The sequence below is a fragment of the Marmota flaviventris genome, chromosome 15 (assembly GCF_047511675.1).
Source record: "Marmota flaviventris isolate mMarFla1 chromosome 15, mMarFla1.hap1, whole genome shotgun sequence".
Classification (NCBI taxonomy): domain Eukaryota; kingdom Metazoa; phylum Chordata; class Mammalia; order Rodentia; family Sciuridae; genus Marmota; species Marmota flaviventris.
The window spans coordinates 35,402,970-35,426,487 of record NC_092512.1 but is presented as its reverse complement, the minus strand read 5'-3'; the positions used below and the strand labels follow the sequence as shown (position 1 = coordinate 35,426,487).

The following is a 23,518-nucleotide window of genomic DNA, read 5'->3' as shown; positions in this document are numbered from 1 at the left end:
GAATAAAAATACTCTTCCTGCCCTGGGTCCCTATATTAAATCTAAGACTGAGATAGGGGTTTGGGGAACTTGCCTTAGCCTGCTTTGTAACTAGTCTGCATAAAGCAGAGGAACAATTTTATTTTATTTGAAAAGTTAGCCTTATAATTATTACCCAAGAAAACGAGAGGAGCAATTAAATAGAAATTTGGGCTAAGTTCAAGTAAGGCAAATAATAAAAAGCATTTTACTGGCATACCTGTTGATTCAACGTTGATATTGTAACAGAGTTTAGTTTTCTGAGCCCAAGATGATTTCTCAGCTCTGGTAACCCTTCAAATCTTCTTTTATCTCTCCTTTATCACCTCTCATCTTCCTTCAGACTTTTCTCCCTTATACAACCCATGTACATGTGTGAAAGCACACACATGCACATGGACAGAACAAATGCTTTGTCTTTGAAATCTGTGACTTTTAATGAGGAACATCATGAGAAGCTTCCCACCAGAGACCAAGGTACAAAGCCAGTTCCTTGAATTCAATTGGTGCAAATGTTTTCTGTGCATAAATGTTTTCTGTATATCCTTAACCTCAACTTGACAGCTGCTCACAGGGTGAGAAAACGTGCAAAACGATCACAGAATTCCTTATAAAAGTCAAGCCAAGTATCCCTCTGCCAGGGTTGTAAACATGTTTCTAATACAAAAGAGAACTGATATTGAGAGGCCATGTACCTGGGTACTGTGTACCATCATCCATGGGAACTCAAGTGTGGGAGGAAGAACAGCCCTAAGGCACCCAGCCCCCGCCCCCCCCCCCCCCCCCCCCCCGTACTCTACCAGGAGTCTGGCAGAGGATTATCAATGCCTGCTAAGTGTGCAGGAAGACCAGAGAGCACGTGTACCATACATGAGCCAATTTTGATTGACAGCCTTCTAATGGCCAAAAAAAGGAAGGGAAAAGTTTGAAATTATTTGATGAAACTCTTTTTTAAAAAACTTCCACGAGGCTGGAATTTGAAGTCAGGGCTCAGAAATCATAGTTTCCTTATCTCCTCTGGTGTCTGTGGTCAGCAAATTCAACTGAGCCATCCAGGTGGTGACCTTAAGCTGGAATTAGAGTCCAATTTGGGGCCTTTCCTCATCTCCCACACCTAATCCTCTGAGTGGCCCTCAATGTGCTAGCCAGGTTCTGACTGCCAGACCCTGGGGGAGTCCTGTCTTTGGTTCCCTGCAAAAGAGAGCAGGGTTCTGAGGCCCAGGGCAGAGGAAGAGCTTGGAGCCTGGTCTCCAGATTCCTATGGCTTGAGTGAAGATTCCAGGAGACTGTCTCTGCACTTATTCCCTTCTGCCTGGGATGCTGTTCACACTGATACTTAGGTGGCCTTTTCCCTCATTTTTTTCCAAGCCTTGTCACCAAGGTATTCCCGTCACCTACACACCCTCTTCACTCTGTAGCTCCATTATCTTTAACTTCAGGGCACTTATCACCACCTGACGTGTTATTTATTTATGTTCATATTTCTTCTAGTTTTGCTTCCTGCTACATGGTAAGCTCCATGAATGCAGAGCTTTCTGTTTTGTCCCTTGCTCTAGTCTCAGTACTTAGCACAGCACCTGCAACATACTGAGTGTTGGTCAGTATTTCATAAATGAATGAATAAATGAATGGATGAATGTGGGCAGGAAACTCTGATTATGCTGGCAAAGGATGGGCCTGAAGGAATGAACTATACCTTAGTAACATCTACATTGCCTCCTGTGTTTCAGGCTCTAGAAGCATCATCCATTAGCATTTTCTCCTTCATCCTCAAAACAACCATGATGGGGTTTAAAAGCTGAGATGGTGAGGGGTAAGAATTTTACCCAAGATTCCACTCTTGGTAGATAGGGTGGAAACCCAAGAATGCCAGAGTTTGGTCTCCTCTCTCAACCATATATCACTTTTGTATCTGAGCCCCTAGCTAGCTCCTGACACCCCAGGCACGTGTTATGTGCAGAGGGTCTGAAGACATTCATTAATTGATGTCCTGCCTTTTGCCCTTACCTTCCAACACTGAGAACATTTTACAATCTGGGTGGTGAAACTGTTAGCTGCTTGCTACTCATTTTGCAATTTCCAAAAAGCTAGTTCAGATATGTGGTTCTTAAAGTATTTGGGGGTGGGGAAAGAAACATGAGTAATTATCTCTGATAAAAGTAAAACAAACAAACCCAGGCCCAAGTGAATTCTGCTGCTTTTCAAAACACACAAGCAAAGTTCTCCATGGCTCACAAGTTCTTTCTTGTAAGCTTCTTGAATAATAGCAGTTACTCAGGGTCATAAATAAGTTCATACTCTGCAGCCCAAGGGACATTCCTGGGTCAATTATACCGCCTATGTGGAAAAGCCACTTAATTTTATTTGTAGTTTGTCTCTGAGTATAACAGCCCCATTATATTGAGACACGGAGTTAATGATGAGCCCATGTTTATTAACACCAGTTTGGGAAAATGCATACATTCATTCTGCAAGCATTTATTGAGCACCTTCTGTGTGCCAGGCCCTTTGTTAGGCACTGGTGAGTAAAGTGGGATTAGCACAGGGCCTTTCTGTCAAGCTGCTCAAATCTAGAGGTAAAAAAGATGAACAGCTAAAATGTCAAATGGTAAGAGGTAGCACAGAGGAACTCTTCCCAGAGAAGATGTTTCTGGAAGGATATAAAAGGCTTATGAGGTCCAAAAGGTAGGGGAGCAGTGGTGCTGCAAGCCGAGGAAGTAGCACACGCTGGGTAAAATGATCAAGACAAAAAAATAAAATAAAATAAAAATGAGATTGGAAAATTGTTTCAAGTCTAATAAAACTGTTAGCAAAATTGGAGGGACAAGAACTACCAGGCATACTAGTGAGAATTCATTGAGCCATGCAGAGCAGGAGAAGGAAGGAAGTCCCAAATAAATGAGATTGGGAAAGGGCTTTCTTTTTGGGAAAGGAAAACACAGCTTTGCTGATTGGGTGGGTGTGGCACCCAAAGGGAAGGGGCTGGAGACCTCAGAGTGACAAGGATGTGAAGCCTAGATGGAACTTGTTGGTCTCCAGCTCTGAAAGGACCCCTGTGTCGAGCTGTCTTTATGTAGCACAGGCTGAAGTCTTTGGGGCCAATGCTGGCTGTCTGTGCCCAGGAGGGCCATACACTTGGATGGCTCCTGATGTTAGAAGGTCATTGCCACTTCTATCCTGTTGGCAAACCTCAAAGCTGCAGGTTAAACATCAGGGTCATGCTGGTTCAGCTCCTTTGCAAACACTAACTCCAGCATCTTTGCAGAGGAACCTCACTGAGCCAGATGTTGAGGGTAAATAACCTCAGATCTTCTTGTCCTCTGTTGCATTAACACTGTTTTGGCTCCACAAAGTCTTGTTTTGTGGCTTTGTAGGGGGATATAGAAGTGTGCATGCACTTATATTCCATATTAAGGTTTAACATGTTTTTTCTATTATTGAACAAAGTAGACTTTGAGATTCAGGAATACATAAGAGAGGAAACATAGACATTGTACCTACATATTGCCATTTATCTAAATGGCTGTGGTACATTTGTGCCCCTGTCCTCCCAGAACTCCTGTAAGGACAGATGGTGGAAAATATGAGGGGTAACAGACAAACAGAATACTGTGATGAAATTTCTATTTAATGAGTTGTACCGAATTTTAGAGGCTCTGGATAACCTTTGACGATGTATGGCAGGATTGTAATGGGATGATCCTGTATTTTAAAGAGGGGATTCTGGGCCAGCCAGCGGGAGGGGATGCAGTGGAGTGGAGACTGGCAACCTGGAGGCCAGTGACAGCCAGGGGAAGGACCAATATGCAGAGGCATGAAATGTGAAGGGGGAAGTACAAAGTTACAGCAGATCGAGGGACAAACCATAGGAAGGACAGACACTTGCTGACTGGCTGGCTTTGGAGATAAGGAGAAAGTTCATGAAAGGAAAACACAGCTTTGCTGATTGAGTGGGTGTGGCATCCAAAGGGAAGGGGCTGGGGAAGCAGCATGGCTGGGTCCTGGGGGAGTGGAGGTGGACCAGGTCCTGAGCTCAGTGGGGCATCTGTTGATTTTGAAGCCTTCTCCACACCTAGACCAAGATGGCAGCCCTAGACTCATTTGCATGGTGGAGTTACCCAGTTGGGCCCAGCATATAAGCCATCTGAAAAATATTTGAAATGAATTACCAATCAAATTAAGACCTGGATTAGATATTGAATCTATTCAGTGTATCATTTCAACGCCACTCTCTGGGGGTGGGTATCTTTCAATTTGTTACCTTTCAAGTGGGAAGGCAAATTAGAAGGGGCTCAACAACTAATATTAACTTCACAGAGTGAAAGCCAGAAGCTATGATAGTTAATTTGTTAACATTTATATATCATTTCTCCTTTCTGAACAGAATTCCCTCACTACTTTATGATGCAGATGTTCCAAAATAATACACATCATAGTATGTGCAATTTCAGAATTACTTGATTGCCCATTGGGATTAATGAGACCAGTACATCATTATTTTTCACTTATAGCTCATGTTACCAAAATTGGTAAGATTTTGTAGTTAATTGTGAAACCAGTGGTATGCTCTTTGTTCAATCTCTGACTTTAATTTTGGTTCACCGTAATCTTGCCTGTATCAAGATGTATTAGTTATTTGGTTACATTAATCCTTTAATTTTCCATGGTACTTAGCTGACAATTAACTTCATTCTCAGTTATTAGCATGTCATTATAGGATTTTTGTCTGCACCTTAATACAAATGTGTTTATTAAGAGCCATTTTAATATCGTGCATTGTTTTTTTTTTTTAATTTTTTTATTGTTGGTTGTTCAAAACATTACAAATTTCTTGACATATCATATTCCACACTTTGATTCAAGTGGGTTATGAACTCCCACCTTCACCCCATACACAGATTGCAGAATCACATCAGTTACACATCCATTGATTTACATATTGCCATACTAGTGTCTGTTGTGCTCCGCTGCGTGCATTGTTGATAGTAGTTTTATATTAAAGTAATACTTTCCCTGAAGACTTAAGTTCCATTGATATCAAACATTTCTCCAAGTTTACTTCTCCATGTTTCTCCTTGAGGGTCCAGAAAGCCTTTGGAAAGATTCTCAAACAAGAGCTCAGATGACCACCGTGAGACCTTGGACTTCTTTCTCTTCTGGAGTCATGCTCTCCTCTCAAGGAATTGTGATTCAAATTAAGCAGCACAGTTTTCCTGAGATGTCTAGAGGCAGCTGGCTTTCTGAGTGACCTTCGATCCTTCCTGCAGTTTTTATAGGCAGTTCTGGGCTGGGCTCCTCTGAGATCTGTGCAGAAAAGTAGGAGGTGGGAGATTTGAGGTTGTGTGTGGGAAGAGGCAACTATGGTCTTTTTGGAGGTCAGGTGGCCAGATTGTCAAGGAGTATGAATTCATGGCCCAACAGGCCTGGGTGACAAGAAAGAGTCCTCAGCAGTCCACTACTCTATCACATGGGTTTTCTACCCTTCTATTAAGCTTAGCTCTCAGGGTGCCTGCACTAGCCCCAGACTTCCACACACTTGCTATCTCCCTGCAGAATGGAAAACGTGGGTCTTCTCTCCTTTAAAAATAACTCAATGGCTGGATGTGGTGGCACATGCCTGTAATCCCAGCAGCTCTGGAGGCTGAGGCAGGAGGATGTTGAGTTCAGCAACATATTGAGGCTCTAAGCAACTCAGTGAGATCCTGTCTCTAAATAAAATATAAAAAAGGGATGGGGATATGGCTCAGTGGTTAAACACCCCTGGGTTCAATCCCTGGTACCAAAAATAAAAATAACTCAAGCAAATGGAATTTTATCTTCTGATATTTTTCTAGGCTATTTCCATACTTCTTAATAGACAGGATAGATATTTGATAAAAAGCAAGATAGCAAGAGCCCCCAACTTCCAAAATGAACTCTGAGGCCTGGTGAGAGTTCAGGCTACGAGCCAGATAGCAAAGCTGTGTCCCTTCTTCCCCTGCAGAACCAGGCAGGTGGGCACCAGGAGCTCCCAGATTCTTCCCTCTCTCACCAGCTCTCACTGTTATCACCTTCACATGCAGCGTGAGACGTGCTCTGTTTTATAGGGAGGCACCGAAGCCTCGGTTACCGAAAATTCCTTCAGTTTTGGTTAGAAAGCATTTATGCGATAAAAGCATGGTAGGGTATGAAGGTTAAGTATCTCAAAGCATTGTAAAATGCAAGTGTTCTTTAAAGTTTAACATTTGTTCAGGCAGAATAATAATAATTTTCAGTAATAACTGAGCCATTTATTGCATGCAAGTCTTGATATGAATCTGAGAAACTGATTCTGTTGAGGCCAACACCTGTGTAAAGAGAACCATTTCCCTGTCAGAGTGAGTGACTAGGGTGGCCCTAGGGTTCCCCCTGCTTCCCTTCAGAGAAGGGTCAAGGTCAGGATGGAGTCTGTAGATCACTCCTAGTCCCTGGAGTCCCTCTCGAGTTATTGCTGGGTCTTCCTCTTTGCTACACTTCTGCCCCACACCTAAGCCATTATTCAGGTCTTTCTAGTGTGATCTGTCTTTTACTAAAATTTCTTAACGTCACATCTATAGGAGTCTGTTCACCCCTTGCTATGTTTTCCTAGTAACTTTTGACCCCTCCTTTGTTCTTCTCTAGGACTCTCAGGCCTAGAACAGCCCCCTCTCTTCCCTCCTCCTTCTGGAAGACATCTCCCATCTTGAGACCTTGTTCCCTTGTCCCGCTCTGGGTGAGATCATTCTGGTCTTCCCAGGTAGAGTCAGCTGCTTCCTCATGGGCTCGGGTTTGTATCTAAGCACTGGCGAGTTGCCATGTTTCACTTGGTTTATCAGTTTAATTCTCTCCAGCCACTGGGTCCAACTTTTTGAATAGAAGGATTTCTTTTTTAAGTTCTATATACCCAGCACCTGATGCAGAACTGGGCATAGAGCAGGTAGTTGTTCAATCAGTGTTTAGTGGCTGATGAACAAAGTGCTCTGGGCAGTTTTATATTTAGGTGACAATTATGGTAAACATGCCTCTTTAACCAGGAAATCTGGCTGGTGTTGAACTCTTCCCTTTCATACAGAAAGACTTGTTTTAGGTAGCATTTTTCTGGATGCAAATTGTGCTTTTGGTACTTTATTTTGCTAAAACATCAGCAACTCTTAAGATTTAATTGCTAGCACAGAAACATAATGTATATACTAATAAGTGAGAAGAGTTTGCTTTTTTTTTTTAATCTTAACTAGAAATCATTACTATTTGCCTGAAGCAAACAAATGAGAAATTGTTAAAAAACAAACTTTAAAATAATTGTAAATTAAAAATTACAATGAATGTAGCCTTCTATAACCATTTTCCTTTACTATTCTTTTCTGGTAAGGAGTTTTCCTACTCCTGGAAATATTAAGCCCTCAGTGGTTAACCAGAAGGAATGTTCCAGAGAGTACTGAAGCATGGAATGGAAGCTTGAAGCTCTCTTTAAGATTGTTTTATTGAGAGGGCTGAACTGCCCCATAGAGATACTGGTTTAGATGGTAAGATTTCAAAACTAAAGCACACATACACACACGCTCACATGATAGACCCACCATGTGTAGTTCTGTCAAATGCTATATTTCCTATCTTCTTCTTTTTTTTAACATTTACCAGACATTGTGCTGTTTTCCCCCTAACTGATGGACCTTTTTCTATATTCATAGTTATCACACTGTGTTTTCATCATATAATTTGTACTTTTAAATTTGATTTCTTTTTTCTTTTTTTGGCTTGGAACCTAATTATTATTTTTTTTCAGAGATGCATTTAATGAAACCTCAGTTATCATGGTAGCCTATATTTTTAAATCATTGCATTGACCTAAAAATGACAAAAAAAAAAAAAAAAAAAAAAAAAAAAAAAAAAAAAAAACCCTGAAGATACAGCCTGATAGTTTTGTGAGAATAAGATGATTCCTGAACAAAAGTATAGAGTTAGTATTTTTAGCTAACCTTCAGCACTTTCTGGAAGCTTCTCTGACCCTGCATCTTTCAACTGAAATGAGTTTATATCTTTGAAATAGCCCCAAGTGCAAAATTAGACAAAGTTAGTTTTCCTGCTTTGTTTACAAAATCTAAACAGCAAGACTAAGTTTTTCTAAAATTAAATTAAACTCTTTGAGGTTGTGGAAGCCAAAATAAGATGAAATTAATCTGACGAAAACTCTTTGAACCTACTCCAGGAATGTGGAGCCACCAGTTGTGTTTCAGCTTTTGAAAAGATGAGTATTGAGGTAAGCCAGGGCTTAATAGGTGATTGGTCTACATCCTGTGAGGCTGTGCCATAGCATCTCTGTTTTAATGATAGGACACCAGCTTAGAGAAGTCCTGCAGCTTTTCCAAAGTCATGGCCAGTTCAGGTGGCTTCTACCTACTGTCCCATATGCTGTGGCCAGCATTACAAAGGTCAGCTGGAGCTGCAGCTTCTTTCCTGTGAATGACATATTTATCTTATTGAAGACATATATTGAAAGGAATAGAATTTCAGATTTGAAACAATATAGAAATCCTCTAATATAATATTAGAAATGACAGAATATTGTAAAAGCAAACAGGAATAGCAATACAAATCATTTACATAGCACCTAGTGAAAAAACAACTTTTCTAATTCAATCAGTTAGATCAGTCGTTTCAGTCCCTCAGGCCACCCCTACCTTTACATCATGGGACAGATTTATGTTCCCATGTCTGCCCACTAGTTCAGTATTTGTGATAGGGCAGCCAGAGACCATTGGGGAGGTAGAAAATGGAGATTCAATCTTAATATATATTGAGTCTCTGAAAGAATTAGGCTTTTGATTCAAGTTTAGTGAAAGATAATCCATTTGAAGATTGACAGGACTTATAATACATCTGTGTATGGCACCACCGATGACCAAAAAAGTCATTTTTATTGTTTAAATCTATTCAGTCTGCAACTCTCAAGCATGACTATCTATGTTTGAAATTATTTCTGACACTGATGGTTGTTAGACACCAGGATAGGCTTTTAAAAAAAAAATATTTATTTTTTTAGTTGTAGTTGGGCACAATACTTTTATTTTATTTATTGTATGTGGTGCTGAGGATCAAACCCAGGGCCTCACACGTGATTGGCGAGCACTCTACCACCGAGCCACAACCCCGGCCCCCAGGATGGGCCTTTGTCAGACTGTGGAATGTCTTACAGAATACAATTCTTGAAATTCTTACTAATAATAGAAAAGCACCATCAAATTGAGGAAGAGTTCCAATTATATTGTTTTAAGCAAGTGATACTGTTTCTCCAAAATATCATCTGGGTGGGAGGAGGTTAGGGAGTTTGTGGTAGAGGGAGCCAATGATGGTTGATTAACTACTTTGGAGGTAACTGCTAATCCCATGTGCCCATAACTTCTTGTCTTCACACAAACCCCCAAGGTTGTTGGTGTGTCAAGTGATGAAATAAATATTAGAAAGCCAGACTAAATCATGAATAGTTCATGCCGAATAAAAGTATAAATTATTTACCAAAATACCATCCATATCTTTATTCACTCAGAAAATTCTTAGAAAACACCGGTTTTTTGTTTGTTTTATTTTGGTTTTTGTCATTTATGAACTAACATTGTGGACCAGGGATGAGATAAAATTAAATCTCTCTAAGTCACATGAACTGATGGGAAGAGTTTAATTTCAAGCCTATCCAAGTTGATTAGATTCAAAGCTATAAGCCATGATTCATGTACACATGTATGTATAGACACATGCATGTGCATTTGAGTGTCTACACATAAGGTATGAACCATGTGGAATTACATTTGTGGGTGAAAACAGCATTCTTTTAAAAAATGAAATCAAATAATATTAAAAATACTAGCATACATGAAATATAATGGATTACAATGTAAAATGTTTTTCTTATTTTAAATTTTCATTCAATAAAATTCAAAATCTTTAACATTGGCCTATATAATTCCTCCTCTAGAAAAACAGAGAGTAAAGCAAACACAAATAAAATACTGGGTTCGCTTAAGGAGCAAATCCCCAAAGAGATGTCATCTTAGATGATCTCTGTGAGGGTATTATTAATAATAAGTCATGGAGAGTGCATAGTAATAATGCTATTGATTATGACAGCTTTAATAATATCGAAGCCTTGTTCTCTGATAGTTGTGTATTATGAACTCACAATTTCAGTTTCCATTATTTTTCTGGATTATTTACCAAAAAGTGCTCATTTGAAAGATTATATGTCACAGAAGTCAAAAGTTCCAGCTTTGTGTATAGAAAGAACTTTGTAGGTTCCAATCCCAGCTGAGTCTCTTATAAACTGCTGTGGTTTGAGCATGTCCCCCAAGAGTCCATGTTGGAAACTTAATCCTCCAATTCGTATGTGAATAATATTTGGAGGTAGGGCCTTTGGGAGGTAACTAAGATTAGGTGAGATCCTGAGAGTGGAGACCCCTGATGCATGGGTGACTTTAAAAGAAGGGTCACCTGAGCCAACACGCATGCTCTGTCTTACCATGAGATCCCGTGTGCTGTGTCTTAAATTAGCAAGAAAGTTCTCACCAGATACCAGCCCCAAGCTCTTGGACTTCCCAGTCTCTAGCACTGTGAGCTAAATAATCCTATATTCTTTGTAATTTTTCCATTCAGTGGTCTTCAGTGATAACAAACAAAAACAAACAAGATACAAACTGTTGGGGAAGGGAGGTACTGAAAGTATTTGCTTATTTTCTATTTTAGGTAATGGGGAAAAAAAAAAAAAAAGAAGAAGAAGAAACTGAGTTGTCCCTGGTAATGTTTGTGAAGTGTGTATATTTAGAACAGGGCCTATTACATACTTAGCCCTCAAAAAAATGGTATCCATTTTGTTTGGCTCGTGGACCAGGACCAAACAATGGAAATGCATTTAGGGCTTCTCAAATGTCAGCCCACTAAAGGACGCCCAGGTTACCTCTGGCTTATAGTGCTTTAACATTATAAGAAAATAACAAGGGCTGGGGATGTGGCTCAAGTGGTAGCGCACTCGCCTGGCATGCGTGTGGTCCGGGTTCGATCCTCAGCACCACATACAAACAAAGATGTTGAGTCTGCTGAAAACTGAAAAATAAACATTAAAAAAAAAATTCTCTCTCTCTCTCTCTCTCTCTTAAAAAAAATAACAAGCTCTTTAGCAAGTTCTTGTGAGTCGCTCAGGTTTTAAAAAGCTGTTTCTTCAATTTTGAAAAAACAAAACATAACAAAAATCTTGGAACCCACTTAGATTAGGGTTTTAGGGTTTATTTATTTCACTTATTTCGAGTCAGAGAGAGTGCTCCTCAGATGACCCTCTAGTTGGTGTTTGAGGACAGGCAGGTTCGAGTTAAGTGGGGGCCAGGATTGTTCCCATCATCCACTATGGACAAGCAGCTTCTGTTCTCTTAGATATTGTTCCTATTTTGTCAATGAGGAAATACAAGTTCAGAGAGGTTTGGTTAACTCCCTGAAGGTCCACAGGGTTTGGCGAGAAAAGGACAGAAAACTAAATCTAGGTGTGTGTTTGCACTGTCGATATACTTCTCCCTTTGGCTGCCACCCTGTAGATGGACTTGTGGCACTATGACCCCAAATACCTAAACAGGTTTTCAGCATTTTTTTAAAAAAACATCTGCATTGTACACACTGAATTGGCAATGGTGCTCGGAGCAATTTCCAGCATTCCAGCATCGTTATTTTACTAGTCCAGGCAGAATCCATACCTTTCAGAAGAGAAGCAATTTTTATATTAATTACACCACTCCTTTTAATCTCCAACAATATATACAAAATAATTAAAAGGGGCAGTTATAATTTACCATGAAGCTTAATTAGGTTAAAAAAACTAGCATTTCCTTTGACAGCATTCCAGCATCATTCTTGCTTATACAATCAGTTAGAAGAAAACCCAGTCTTCAAAAGTCTGAATTGACAGACCTATTAACAAACCACTGATTACATACAAAAGATAAAAAATAAAAAGATAACAAAAGGATTCTCTATCATCCCTCCTGTAACAATTAAAATAGAATTGAATCCAATAATTCCTGTTCAGAATCTAACTTGCCAGAAATATGCATGGTGAACCTTGCACTCGTGTGAGCTTAGCAGCCTTTTTATGAATCAGTGTAAAGTTCTTCAGCTTTTTCCAACCCTGGTTTTCTTAGAATAGCTGCCTTTTTTTTTTTTTTAAGGTACTCGGGATTGAACTTGAGGGCATTCAACCACTGAGCCTCATCCCCAGCCCTATTTTGTATTTTATTTAAAGACAGGGTCTCACTGGGTGGCTTAGTGCCTCACTATTTGCTGAGGCTGACTTTGAACTCTTGATCCTCCTGTCTCAGCCTCCTGAGCCACTGGGATTACAGGTGTGTGCTGGCTAGGACTGACTTTTTAACTTTTCTCTCAATCTTCATGTGCTAGCATAGCAGAATGTGGAGATATCTTCTTGTTTGCTCCACCTACACAGCTGATCCAACCCTGCCCTCCTTTGTCAAGGAATTTGCAGTGGTCCAAAAATGCACTCTCTCTCTGCCTCATGAACTTGGTTTTTCTCAGTGCTTCTTCACAACTCAGTTGCATTGAAGGTCATGCTGTGGTGCCAATATCTGATGACAATTTATTGTTTAATTTGCAAGCTAAATATTGGCAGTGGTTTACAGTATGGCCTTTGGCATCAAACAGACTGGATTCAGAGCACAAATTGGCTTGTTACCAGCTATGTGATTTTCCACAAGCAGTTTAACTTGAGGAGAGTACAGACTCTCATGGAGTGGTTGGAAGGGTTGGATGAGAACAATGGTCTCATGTTGGCAAAAGGCTTGACACAGGCTTGGGATGGGCAATTAAGTTCTTGATTGGGATACTTTTTATTCCAAGATCATTAACATTTTAATGCCAGGAGATGAAAATGCCTTTATCTGAGGGAATGGGCATTTCTGGATGGCATGTCAGGCATGAGGATGAACACATCTTGGAGTGGGTAGTGCCTGAGTCTCCCTGTGTAAGTGATTGTCTGGTCCTCTGTATATGGTGTTTGTGTTTATCAAGAGAGAAAGCTTTTGGAGAAGAACAATCTGTCACAGGAACTTCATTAATGACAGATATGGTGCTTTCTAAGACTATATTTGGAATGAACCAAACATACCCAAAGGATCCAGTCTTTTTTTTTTTTCACCATAGAACTAAATTTGCCAAAATGTAGAACCATTGTTACCCAAATTGTGATCCCCCCAATAAGCAGCAGTGGCCCTGCCTGGGAACTTGCTAGAAATACACATTCTTGGCCATATTCCAGATAAAATGAATCAGAATCTTTAGGGTGGCTCAGACATCTGAATTTTACAAGTCCTCCAAGTGATCCTGACGTACCCCAACATTGAGAAGCATTGTTAGAGAGTACTTGTTATACACAAGCCTGTCAACTCTGGGAATCCAAAAACACCCATTCTACTTTGGTGTCCACCTAACAGGCCCTAGAGAATATGCATAGCTGTGCATTCCTGTACTCTAACATATCAGGAGCACAGCCTTGGATATGACTGAGAGATTTGGGTCCTATCTCAGGATGACATTAACAATGAGATCAATTTTATTCTTGCTTTATTAGACATACTCCTATGTCTATGGTTTCGTTCTTTTTGATACTTCAGGTTGGGTGTATATGGTGTAAATTACCATGACTATTAGTCATATTAAGAACTATCTTCATCCCTTACTCTCCTTATTTTTTTTTTTTTTTTTTTGGAATGGGGAAAAAAAGCATTAGAGAAAATAAAAATCAAGAACTCATTGAGATGTGGTAATAACAACATTGTAAGAGTTCATTTATTTCCCATGCTTCAATGTCTCCCTAGAATACAGTATTTAGACTACTGTGATGGAGGCTAAATCAAGGACATAGGTATATAGCTAATGTCGACATAGACTCCCAAATGCTTCCATGTGTCACTTTTCCAACCTCATACTTCCTTCTAACATTGATACAAATTTTATGAAGATGTATTTTTCTGTACAGTGCAGATCAAAGCACAGCTTTAAAGAAGTGAGGTGAAAGAAGGAAGGCCTGTGAGTGAAGAGAGCAATCACAACTTAAGGGCGGGCTGGGTGACATGAAATCCGTCACACCATTTATTGCCAGAGTTGATCTGGTGATCTTGCTGAACAGGCTGGTGTGTATAAGAACTACCTTCTTAAGTCAGTTGGCATAATTTTTTTTAAAAAAATTGTTGTGGTCAATAATAATTTTCCTTCATCATACTTTTTTTTAGAAACTCCTAAGTCAATTTCCTGTTTATATTCTCATCTTCACCAAATAGATATTGGTATTATGTTTACAAACTGGTGTATCAAAATGTAGTTTTTAATATTGCCTCATTACATTTTTAGGGAAACTTGATTCAAATTTTAATATGTTCACATTTCCATGCTTTATAATTCTTTTCAAATGGGGTGATTATTTTTTAACCTATAGTGGCCCTTATGCAAGAGCAAGCTATTCACTCCAATCATGATTCTTAGTTATGGGAAGGAATCTCATGAAGGACATTGAATGGTGACACTCAAAAATGATATATATCCATGTCCCAACTCCCAGAACTTGTACATAAGACCTCATTTTAGAAAAAGGTATATAATTATATCTTTGTAGATATAATTAGTTAAGAAACTTAAGATGAGATCATCCAAAATCCAATGACTGGTCCTTAGAAGAGAAGAGAAGGAGGAATGCACACAGCGATGCAGAAGAGAACACCTTGTGGCGGACTCAGTGACAGGCAGCACAACAAGGAGCATGAACCTTGCTGGCCACCATCAGAAGTTAGAGAGGCACACACACAGCAGATTATCCTTCAGGGCCTCCAGAAGGAACCAACACTCCTGACACCTTTATTTCAAGCATCTGGCTTCCAGAACTAAGTGAAAATCCTTTTCTGTTGTTTTGGCCATTTGTGGTGGACGCTCTAGGAAACTAATAGAGCAGCAGGACCTTCTACTGGTTGCAACTATCAACATTTGCAAAATTGGGGCTTGAATAACTTTCATGAGGAAATTAGTCAAGGACAGCTTACCACCGGGTTGCTGAGTTCCTATTCCTACCCCATAGGTCATAAACCCCGAAGTAAACGACACTTATCAAAGGATATGAGCACAGCTTCCAGAAACAGGAGACGCAGCTCTTTGCATTCTCTTCCCTCCATGAACTGTCTGACCCTCTGCAGACACTAGAAATGAAGGGTAGAGAAGAACAGACGGTTCCCATTTAAGGCTTCAGAGAAGTATATGATGTTCGTCTCTTGGTTATATTTTCTGTGTTTAGAACATCTGTGGATCCATCCACACATTCTTTAGTTCAACAAATTTATTGGGTGTATTTTAAGCATATGATGACACGCTCTGAGAAAGCAGCAGTATTTCAGATCATTTCTTTGGCCTGTAAATTGCTAATAAAAGTGCTGGTGAAAAATGGTAAACAAATAAATGAAGTACTTGCACATGCTGTGAGAGAAATAAACAAGGTAATAAAACCAGTAAAACATAGTCTTACCCGCCCTTTTGTTTTTGGCATTAAAAAAAAGCATATTAAAGATATTTGTCTAATTGTTTTGTTCATTTATGTATTTACTGATTTATATTCTGGCTCCTTCTGGACTGAAAGAGCCACACTGTTGGGGACCTAGTCTTGTTTTCTGCTGTTCCTCCATCTGAGGACAACGCCTGGAAGCCAGGGGCTCGTCCTGAGCATTTGTTACAAACGTTGATTGACGAAGAGAGGGAATCTCTGCCTGATTGAGGGACCTAGTAAGGGTTTTGTTTTTGTTTTTATTACACTTGTTTCTGAAAATGTTTTTCCTTTTTCAGGTGACACATTTAAAAATTTTTTTTTATCATGTTGGTTCTTCTTAGTTATACATGATAATAGAATCCATTTTAATAAAATTATACAAGCATAGGATATATTTTATTCTAATTAGGACCCCATTCTTGTGGGTGGGCACCATGGTGGGGTTCGCTTAGGTATTTTCATATGTGTTCATAGGAAAATTATGTTAGATTTATTCCACTGTCTTTCCTATTCCTATCCCCACCTCCCTTCCTTTCCGTTCCCCTTTCTCTAATCTACGAACTTCTCTTCTTCCCTTTCTTCCCCTTGATTGTGGTTTAGCTTCCACATATCAGCAAAAGCATTTGACCTTTGTTTTTAGGGATTGGCCTATTTCTCTTAGCGTGTTGTTGTCTAGATCCATCCATTTACCAGCAAATGTCATAGTTATTCTTCAGTGACACATTCTTCATTGTAGAAAATTTTCAGTGAGAGAAGCTATGAAAAAATAAAGCCCTATAACCGAACAAATAGCTTGTGACATCTAGAATATGTGTTTGACCTAAGCACCTTGGTTTGTCTTAGTTTCTAGATATGACATTTGCTTTCGTATTTACAGTTGACCTATAAACTGTTTTTAAAAATGCTGATTAAAAACTCAAACAAAATTGTAACACAATCTTTTAAGCCAGCTATAAAGAATCCAGGAATGCAATTTCTTATTCAAATTCAGTGCTCTATTTCTCTCTTCATAATTTTAAGAGATTGTTGGCCAGTCAAAAGCACAGGTGTGCATTTAAAACCATCTCGTATAAAGTCATAAATGCCTTAATCTAAATTTGTAGAATACAAAATTGTTTTTCTTTGCTTTTTGTTTTCTCTTTTAGCTTTAAATATTTATTTTAAAGTCAGTAAGAAAATTTGAATATCCTAAGAGATAAAAAATGTGCAAAGAATAGAACTAGAAACAGTTATATAAGTGAATACATTTTAAAAACAAAGAGAAAGAATAAAAAGAAATACCAACAGCCAGAAACCAAATGAAAACTATTCAACCTCTTTAGCAATCAAGGAATTATCGATTAAAATAATAAGGTGGCAGGTTTTGCATGTCAATTTAGAAAGATACGTGTGAGGAAAAAAGAACTGTTATTGTGAATATTAACTGTTTCAACCTTTTCAGGAACAATTTGACAAAATCAATTAGTCCTAAAAATATATTGCTCTTTGGCCTATTACTTTCACTTCTGAGAATATATCTTCACTTTTTATTTATTTATTTATCAATCCAGGAGATTGAACCTAAGGTGCTCAACCTCTGAGTTACACCCCCAGACCCTGGGAATATATCTTAATAAAATATAATTAAGTACATATAAAATTTTAGCTGTAAATATAATTAAATGAAATGGTATTTGAGATAGCAAAGTGCTATGTTATCTAATGACCAACAAGAGCAAAATAAAGTTGTGCCACAAGATCTAATGTGATGGTACTTAGCCCTTAACAGTGATTTTTTTCCCAATATTTTAATTTTTTTCTCATTAGTTATTCATGATAGTAGAATGTGTTTTGTCATATTATACATATATGGAGTATAACTTCTCATTCTTCTGGTTGTACATGATGTAGAATTACATTGGTCATGTAATCAGATATGCACATAGAAAAGTATGTCTGATTCATTCTGCTATCTTTCCTATTTCCATCCTCCCTCCCTTCCCTTCATTCCCATTTGTCTAATACAAAGTATTTCTATTCTACTCTACCCCCACTCCCCCCTTATTGTGAGTTAGCATCCACATATCAGAGAAAACATTCGGTCTTTGGTGTTTTGGGATTGACTTATTTCACTTAGCATGATACTCTCCAGTTCCATCCATTTACTGGCAAATGCATAATTTCATTTCTCTTTATGGCTGAATAATATTCCATTGTGTATATATACCACGCTTTTCTATCCATTCATCTGTTGAAGGGCCCCTAGGATGGTTCCACGGGTTAGCTATTGTGAATTGAGCAGCTATAAACATTGATGTGGCTCTATTATTGTAGTATGCTGAGTTTTAGTCCTTTGGGTATAAGCCAAAGAATAAAATAACTAAGTCAAATGGTGGTTCCATTTCAAGTTTTCTGACGAATTTCCATACGGCTTTCCTAGTGGTTGCACCAATGTATGAGTGCACCCATAATGTATGAGTGTACCTTTTTTTCTCACATCCTCACCAACATTTATTGTTGCTTGTATTCTTGATAATGGCCATTCTGACTGGAGTGAGAGGAAATCTCAGTGTAGTCTTAATTTGCATTTCTCTAATTGCTAGAGATGCCTCAACAGTACTTTTACACCAGTTTATTAACATGGGAATACGCTAAAGATGTGCTAAGTATCAACAATGGCTACGAGTTAATTAAAAAATAATTGTAGAAATATTACATATTCTGAGAAAGGGAGAAAGAGAGGAAAGATAAAATGTACACAGATGTATTTAAAGGTGGTTATTGTGAATGAGTACATTGTGGTTGCTTTTAAGTATTTTTGTTATTTGTTCATAGCTTCTGATTTTTTTTATGGGGAACACTCATGCTTTTATAATTTGTTCGTGTACTTTGTTTAAAATGTAAAGATATAGCTGAGCACGGGGGCACATGCCTGTAATCCCAGCAGTTCCGGGGGTTCCGGGGGCTGAGGCAGGAGGATTGCAAATTCAAAGCTAGCCTCAGTAACTTAGCAAGACACTGTCTCAAAATTAAAACAATTTTAAAAGGACTGGGGTATGTAGCTTAGTGGTAAAGTATAAAGTGCCCCTGGGTTCAATCCAGAAGGAAGGGAGGGAGGGAGGGAGGGAGGGAGGGAGGAAGGAAGGAAGGAAGGAGAAAGGAGGAAGGGAGGGAGGGATGGAGGGAGGGAGGGAAGGAAGGAAGGAGTAAATCTATGTAGTTTTTCTAGGGGAGGTGATTAGGAATACGGCCAAATAACAGGAGTGAGCAGTTTACACAAGGAGACACTCAGTTGGCTAGCCTGTATGTGAGGACCTGCCTGGACCCATAAAAAGAAATTCAAATATAACATCAAGGGGATTCCACTCTACACCCATCAGATTAGCTAAAAAAAGGGAAAGAGAATTTTGAGGTTAAATTGTGAGGTTAGATTGGCCAACCTATTTTGGAGAGAGTCTGGAAGGTCATTCTGGAGAGCACAGTTGGTGGGTTTTTTTGAAGTTAACTATCAATTCAGTTTCCAGGAATAAGGACTTCCATTGCAGTGTTGTCTTCGAGAGCAGAGACTAGTGAAGGGTGCATCTCTGGAGAGAGGGGATAAATAAACCGTGCTGATGGTTGCCATATTGTTCTTTGCAGCCACAGTTAGAAATAGTCTTGCAATGTGGTTGGTTCTGAAGAGGTCCAAAGTGAGGGTTGTGACCTAAGATACAGGGTGCCTGGTTAAATTTGTGTTTTGATAAAAGCAGCCAGGGTTTTTTTTAGGATAAGTATGTCCGAAATATTTGCCAAACCTGGCAGCCTTAGCCATAGCATAACACAACTTATCAACAATTAAGTTACATATACAAGCAAGTCAACCTAACATGTTTCATAAGAATGCGTATCAAGCACTTTGATAGCTTTTGTATTTATAGGGGAGGTTAATGGGGATGATTTCTTCTTCTTCTTCTTTTTTTTTTTTTTTGGAACCAGGAATTGAACTCAGGGACACCACTGAGCCACATTTCACCCCTTTTTGGTAGTTTATTTAGAGACAGAGTCTCACTGAGTTGCTGAGTGCCTCACTTAGCTGCTGAGGCTAGTTTTGAACTCGCAATCCTCCTGCCTCAGCCTCCCGAGCCACTGGGATTTACAGGCATGTGCCACTGCACTCGGCAGGATGATTTCTCTACATAAGTAAAGAGATTTCTTTCTTTATATAAGTAAAGAAATACAGTAAGAGAAAGCCTTGAATGGTCAGCCGTTGATTGTGAACTGGGTATTAGAAACTCAACTCTCTATACCTGAGCCTGGAAGGTGTTTTCCCTTGGACTGGGGATGCAGCTCAGTTGTAGTCTTTGTGCTTAGCATGTATGAGGCCCTGGGTTTGATCCTGTGTATCAAAAACAAACAAACAAAAAACAAGTTTTGAACATTCAACTTTTCTGCAATTTCTTTGCTAACATAAGTGACAGTACCTAACTGATATACAGAATATTCTGTTTTAAAAAATATTTCTATGGAATACTCTGGCATTTCTAGCAAATTTAAGTGGTAGGAAAGAATACAGGCAGAATCAGGAGAGAAAAACACCTAAATAATTTAAACCTAGTAAAAAATCAAACTGATAAATCAGATAAGGGCATTGCTTCACTTAGATTTTCTCTTTTAATAGAGAAGCATGCTTATGTTCTTATTTACATGGGTAAATATTAACCAAAGAATACCAGTAAGCACCTATCCTTAACTGTTGCCATAGAGATGGCCAGAAAAATTGACAAACTTTAAATTTCCCCATTGGAAAACACATACCACCAAGTAATTTTTACTCTTTTGAAAACTTTTTCTTTTTCACTCTTACAGCTGATTACAAAGAGAGCTTCAATACGATTGGCAACATTGAAGAGATCGCCTATAATGCTGTTTCCTTTACCTGGGATGTGAACGAAGAGGCAAAGGTGAGTGAATTCTTAGCGTTGGTTGGTTCATCGGTTCATGCTTTTCAGTTCACACGCCAGCCCTCAGCAGAAGATTCTTTTTCTAAATGCTGTACAGGTAGCTTCCTATTAACTTGAGCCAGAAAAAAAGGAAATGAACCTATTGTCTTTTTCTCCAAGGTCACACATTTTCAGTTATATACTGCTCAGTGCTGATTTTGGGGTGAGGGGAGATGAGGGGGTTTGTCTCTGCTCTGTCATAGGTGGTGATGAGTCAAGCTGACATCCCTCTCAGGTCCTTCAGGCCACACGCTCCATCTGAGAACTCGGAGCTAAGGAAGATAGTCCAGAAAACCTTTCCTCCCTGCACTGCAGAACCCTCAAACCCCATCTCAGGCTTTTCCATGCAGCCTCCCAAGGCAAGGCAGAGCCCAGAGCTAATGTCTTTGGCTGGGAAAGGGAGGGGCAGAAGCAGGACGGCAGGGCTGTGAGCTTCACGACTGGGTAACGCCCCCACCATGAATTTGAACCACTTCTTTTGCTGGCTGTTTGACCTTTGTCTGTTCCTCTGGGGACCAGTGTGGTTAAGAAGCACAAGGGTAACACCTTGGCAGCCAGAGGTACACCAAGGACAGATGCCCACCATTGCCTATTGTGGACAAGAAAGCAAACATATGGAAGTTTGCTTTCAAGCCCCAAGTCTCTGATTTTAGGAGAGCTCCAAACAGTTCTGCCAAGCCCACTCCTCTCTGAGTGTCTTAGCTTCTGATCCTTTATCCTTATTTTGTACTTAAGGGAAGGTTCCGGATGAAATCTAAGCGTGTTTTCTGCTTCAATTCTGTACCACCCAGGTGAGCGTTAGAAGACTTTGTCTTCAAACTCAAGGTCAATGTCAACAACTCCTGTCAATGCCGTATTGTCCTCGGGCAGGGGCAGGCTGGATGAGAAAGGAAACTGGCTGGGAGTTTGCAGCATGACTTCTAGAGGAAGATGAATTGCTCAGTGTCCCATGTCACTCATGAGGAAAACAATGTAATTGAAATTGGCTTTAGGCTCAAGAAAGGTGACCCAAATGGGCACATAGTGACAGAATATCAGCATAGCCTTGAGAATCTTCCAGGGGATCAGGGCCTCCCAGGGAAGGAAGCAGACCTTGCACGGACAAGATCAGGTGCCACCCTGAAGTGCAGGGAGAGTGGGTATGTGAGGCCCGTGGCCCCTGCACTGGAGGTTCCCATGTGCTCTCTGCACTGCACTAACATCCTTGGCTGCCTGAGCACCATTTTTCCTGCCCCTCCCAGTCCCAAGAACTCCACCTCTGGCCTTGTGCAGGTCTGTCTGCACCCTCCCTGGCTCCTGTCCAACCCCTACTCACTGCAACAGTGCCTGCCCTTTCTCTTTGTGCCCATTCTCTTGGAAGCTGGATGATGGGACTGGACAACCTGGGGCAGTCTTTGTGATGGCACATCTCCAGAAGGGACTAGAATCCTTAGCAAGTCAATCGAAATTCTCTGGGCCTCCATTCCTGAATTCGAAACAAAATAGACATTTCCAAATGTCTCTGTTATACCAAGCATCATGCTGAGGATACAATGCATGGTGATCCAGTGCTCTGGGGAGGGAGGCAAGGGAACCACACCGTCTGACGGTGTGAGCCAGGGAAGCAGGGCCATCTCAGGGTCACTGGGGAGACAATGTGATCATGTCACTGCAAGTATTTATCAGTGTTAGAGCAAGCTATAAATAGGAGCTCTAATCATCACTGTAATTTTCATGATCATGCAATCTGTGATAAGCAGTGCTAGAGGTGAATGTGTTAAGTGTTATGTGTCGGTAGGAACCTTTTAAAGAAAATGCCTAATTTGGAAGGGACAGCTCTAAGGTAGACCAGTGAGATAGTTGATTTGGGCCCGAGTTGACCTTTCAGTCCAGTTCACTCCATACCACTCATTGGCCATGTGCAGGAGCTCTAAATGTGTGTTTACACATGTGTACACAAATATACATGTGCATGTTGGTGTGCCTATGTGTGTTGTTCCAGATGGTCAAGTTTAAGTTCACATATGCTTTGATAAATGACGTTGAAGAATATTTTATAATGCTCACTGTAGCAAAATTTGTTTTATTTCTTTAATGTCTATTTTAAGTGACTATTGTTTGGTGGTTGTGATTGTATTGGGTCTGGGTTAATCAATAAGTAATAAAAAATAGTTCCCGTTGGTTTTCTCCAAACTATGGAAGGGCCTTTAAAGAAAGCTGTGATAGTTAAATCTACTTTATGAGAGAGGCTGCAGAGCCTAGGGCACTTCTTTAAGATATTATTGATTTTATAATGAACAAGCTGGAAAAAAAATAGGATGGTGGTTCAAAAAAAGGTTTTTGAACAAAGCCAGCAAACGGTGTCACCTAGGCACAGTGGCACGTGCTGTAATATCAGCTACTCAGGAGACTGCGTGAGGCAGGAGTATCATAAATGTGAGGCCAGCCTGGACAAATTGAGGAGACCCTGTCTCAAAAAATAAAAAGGGCTGGGGAATGGAGCCAGTGATAGAGCACTCCTGGGTTCAATCTGCAGTACCAAGAAAAAATACAAAGTGTCATCTCACAGTGGAATGATTTGTAATTTCCATATTGTAGACTTCTTTTCAGAAGAAGTTATATTTTATTTCAAATTCCTATTGATGACATCCACCCAGAAATCTTTAGGTTTCAGGATCAGGATCACATTCAGTGTCACATGATGCTTTTGGCTTGTGTGGTCAAAGGACACAAACCTGCGATTTCTGCCTTGTGTGGACCACAGAACAAATGTGGGTATATTATACATTTATGTACTTATATTTCAAATTTTAACTTTTTTGTCCACATTTAATAATAAAGAAAAAAATTTAAATCCAGATTCCTAGACTGTTTTGGTAATTAAAGATTCTGGCCAGAGTATTTGCAAGGAGAGTAACCTTCATGGCACTCATTGGTATTGGCTGTTCTTTATTGCTTTTCTTAGCCTTCTTTTTTCTAGAATTTTCCATGCATG

General features: G+C 39.7%; 1 protein-coding gene across 1 annotated transcript in view; it reads left to right on the top strand.

Moving 5' to 3' along the window:
* The window catches only part of Grhl2 (grainyhead like transcription factor 2), a 103,433-nt gene that overhangs the window by 26,522 nt on the left and 53,393 nt on the right, over window positions 1-23,518 (top strand). The window contains exon 7 of the mRNA XM_071602425.1: window positions 20,411-20,505. Within this exon, the coding sequence (XP_071458526.1) occupies window positions 20,411-20,505 (95 nt within the window). The remainder of the gene's footprint in view (window positions 1-20,410; window positions 20,506-23,518) is intronic.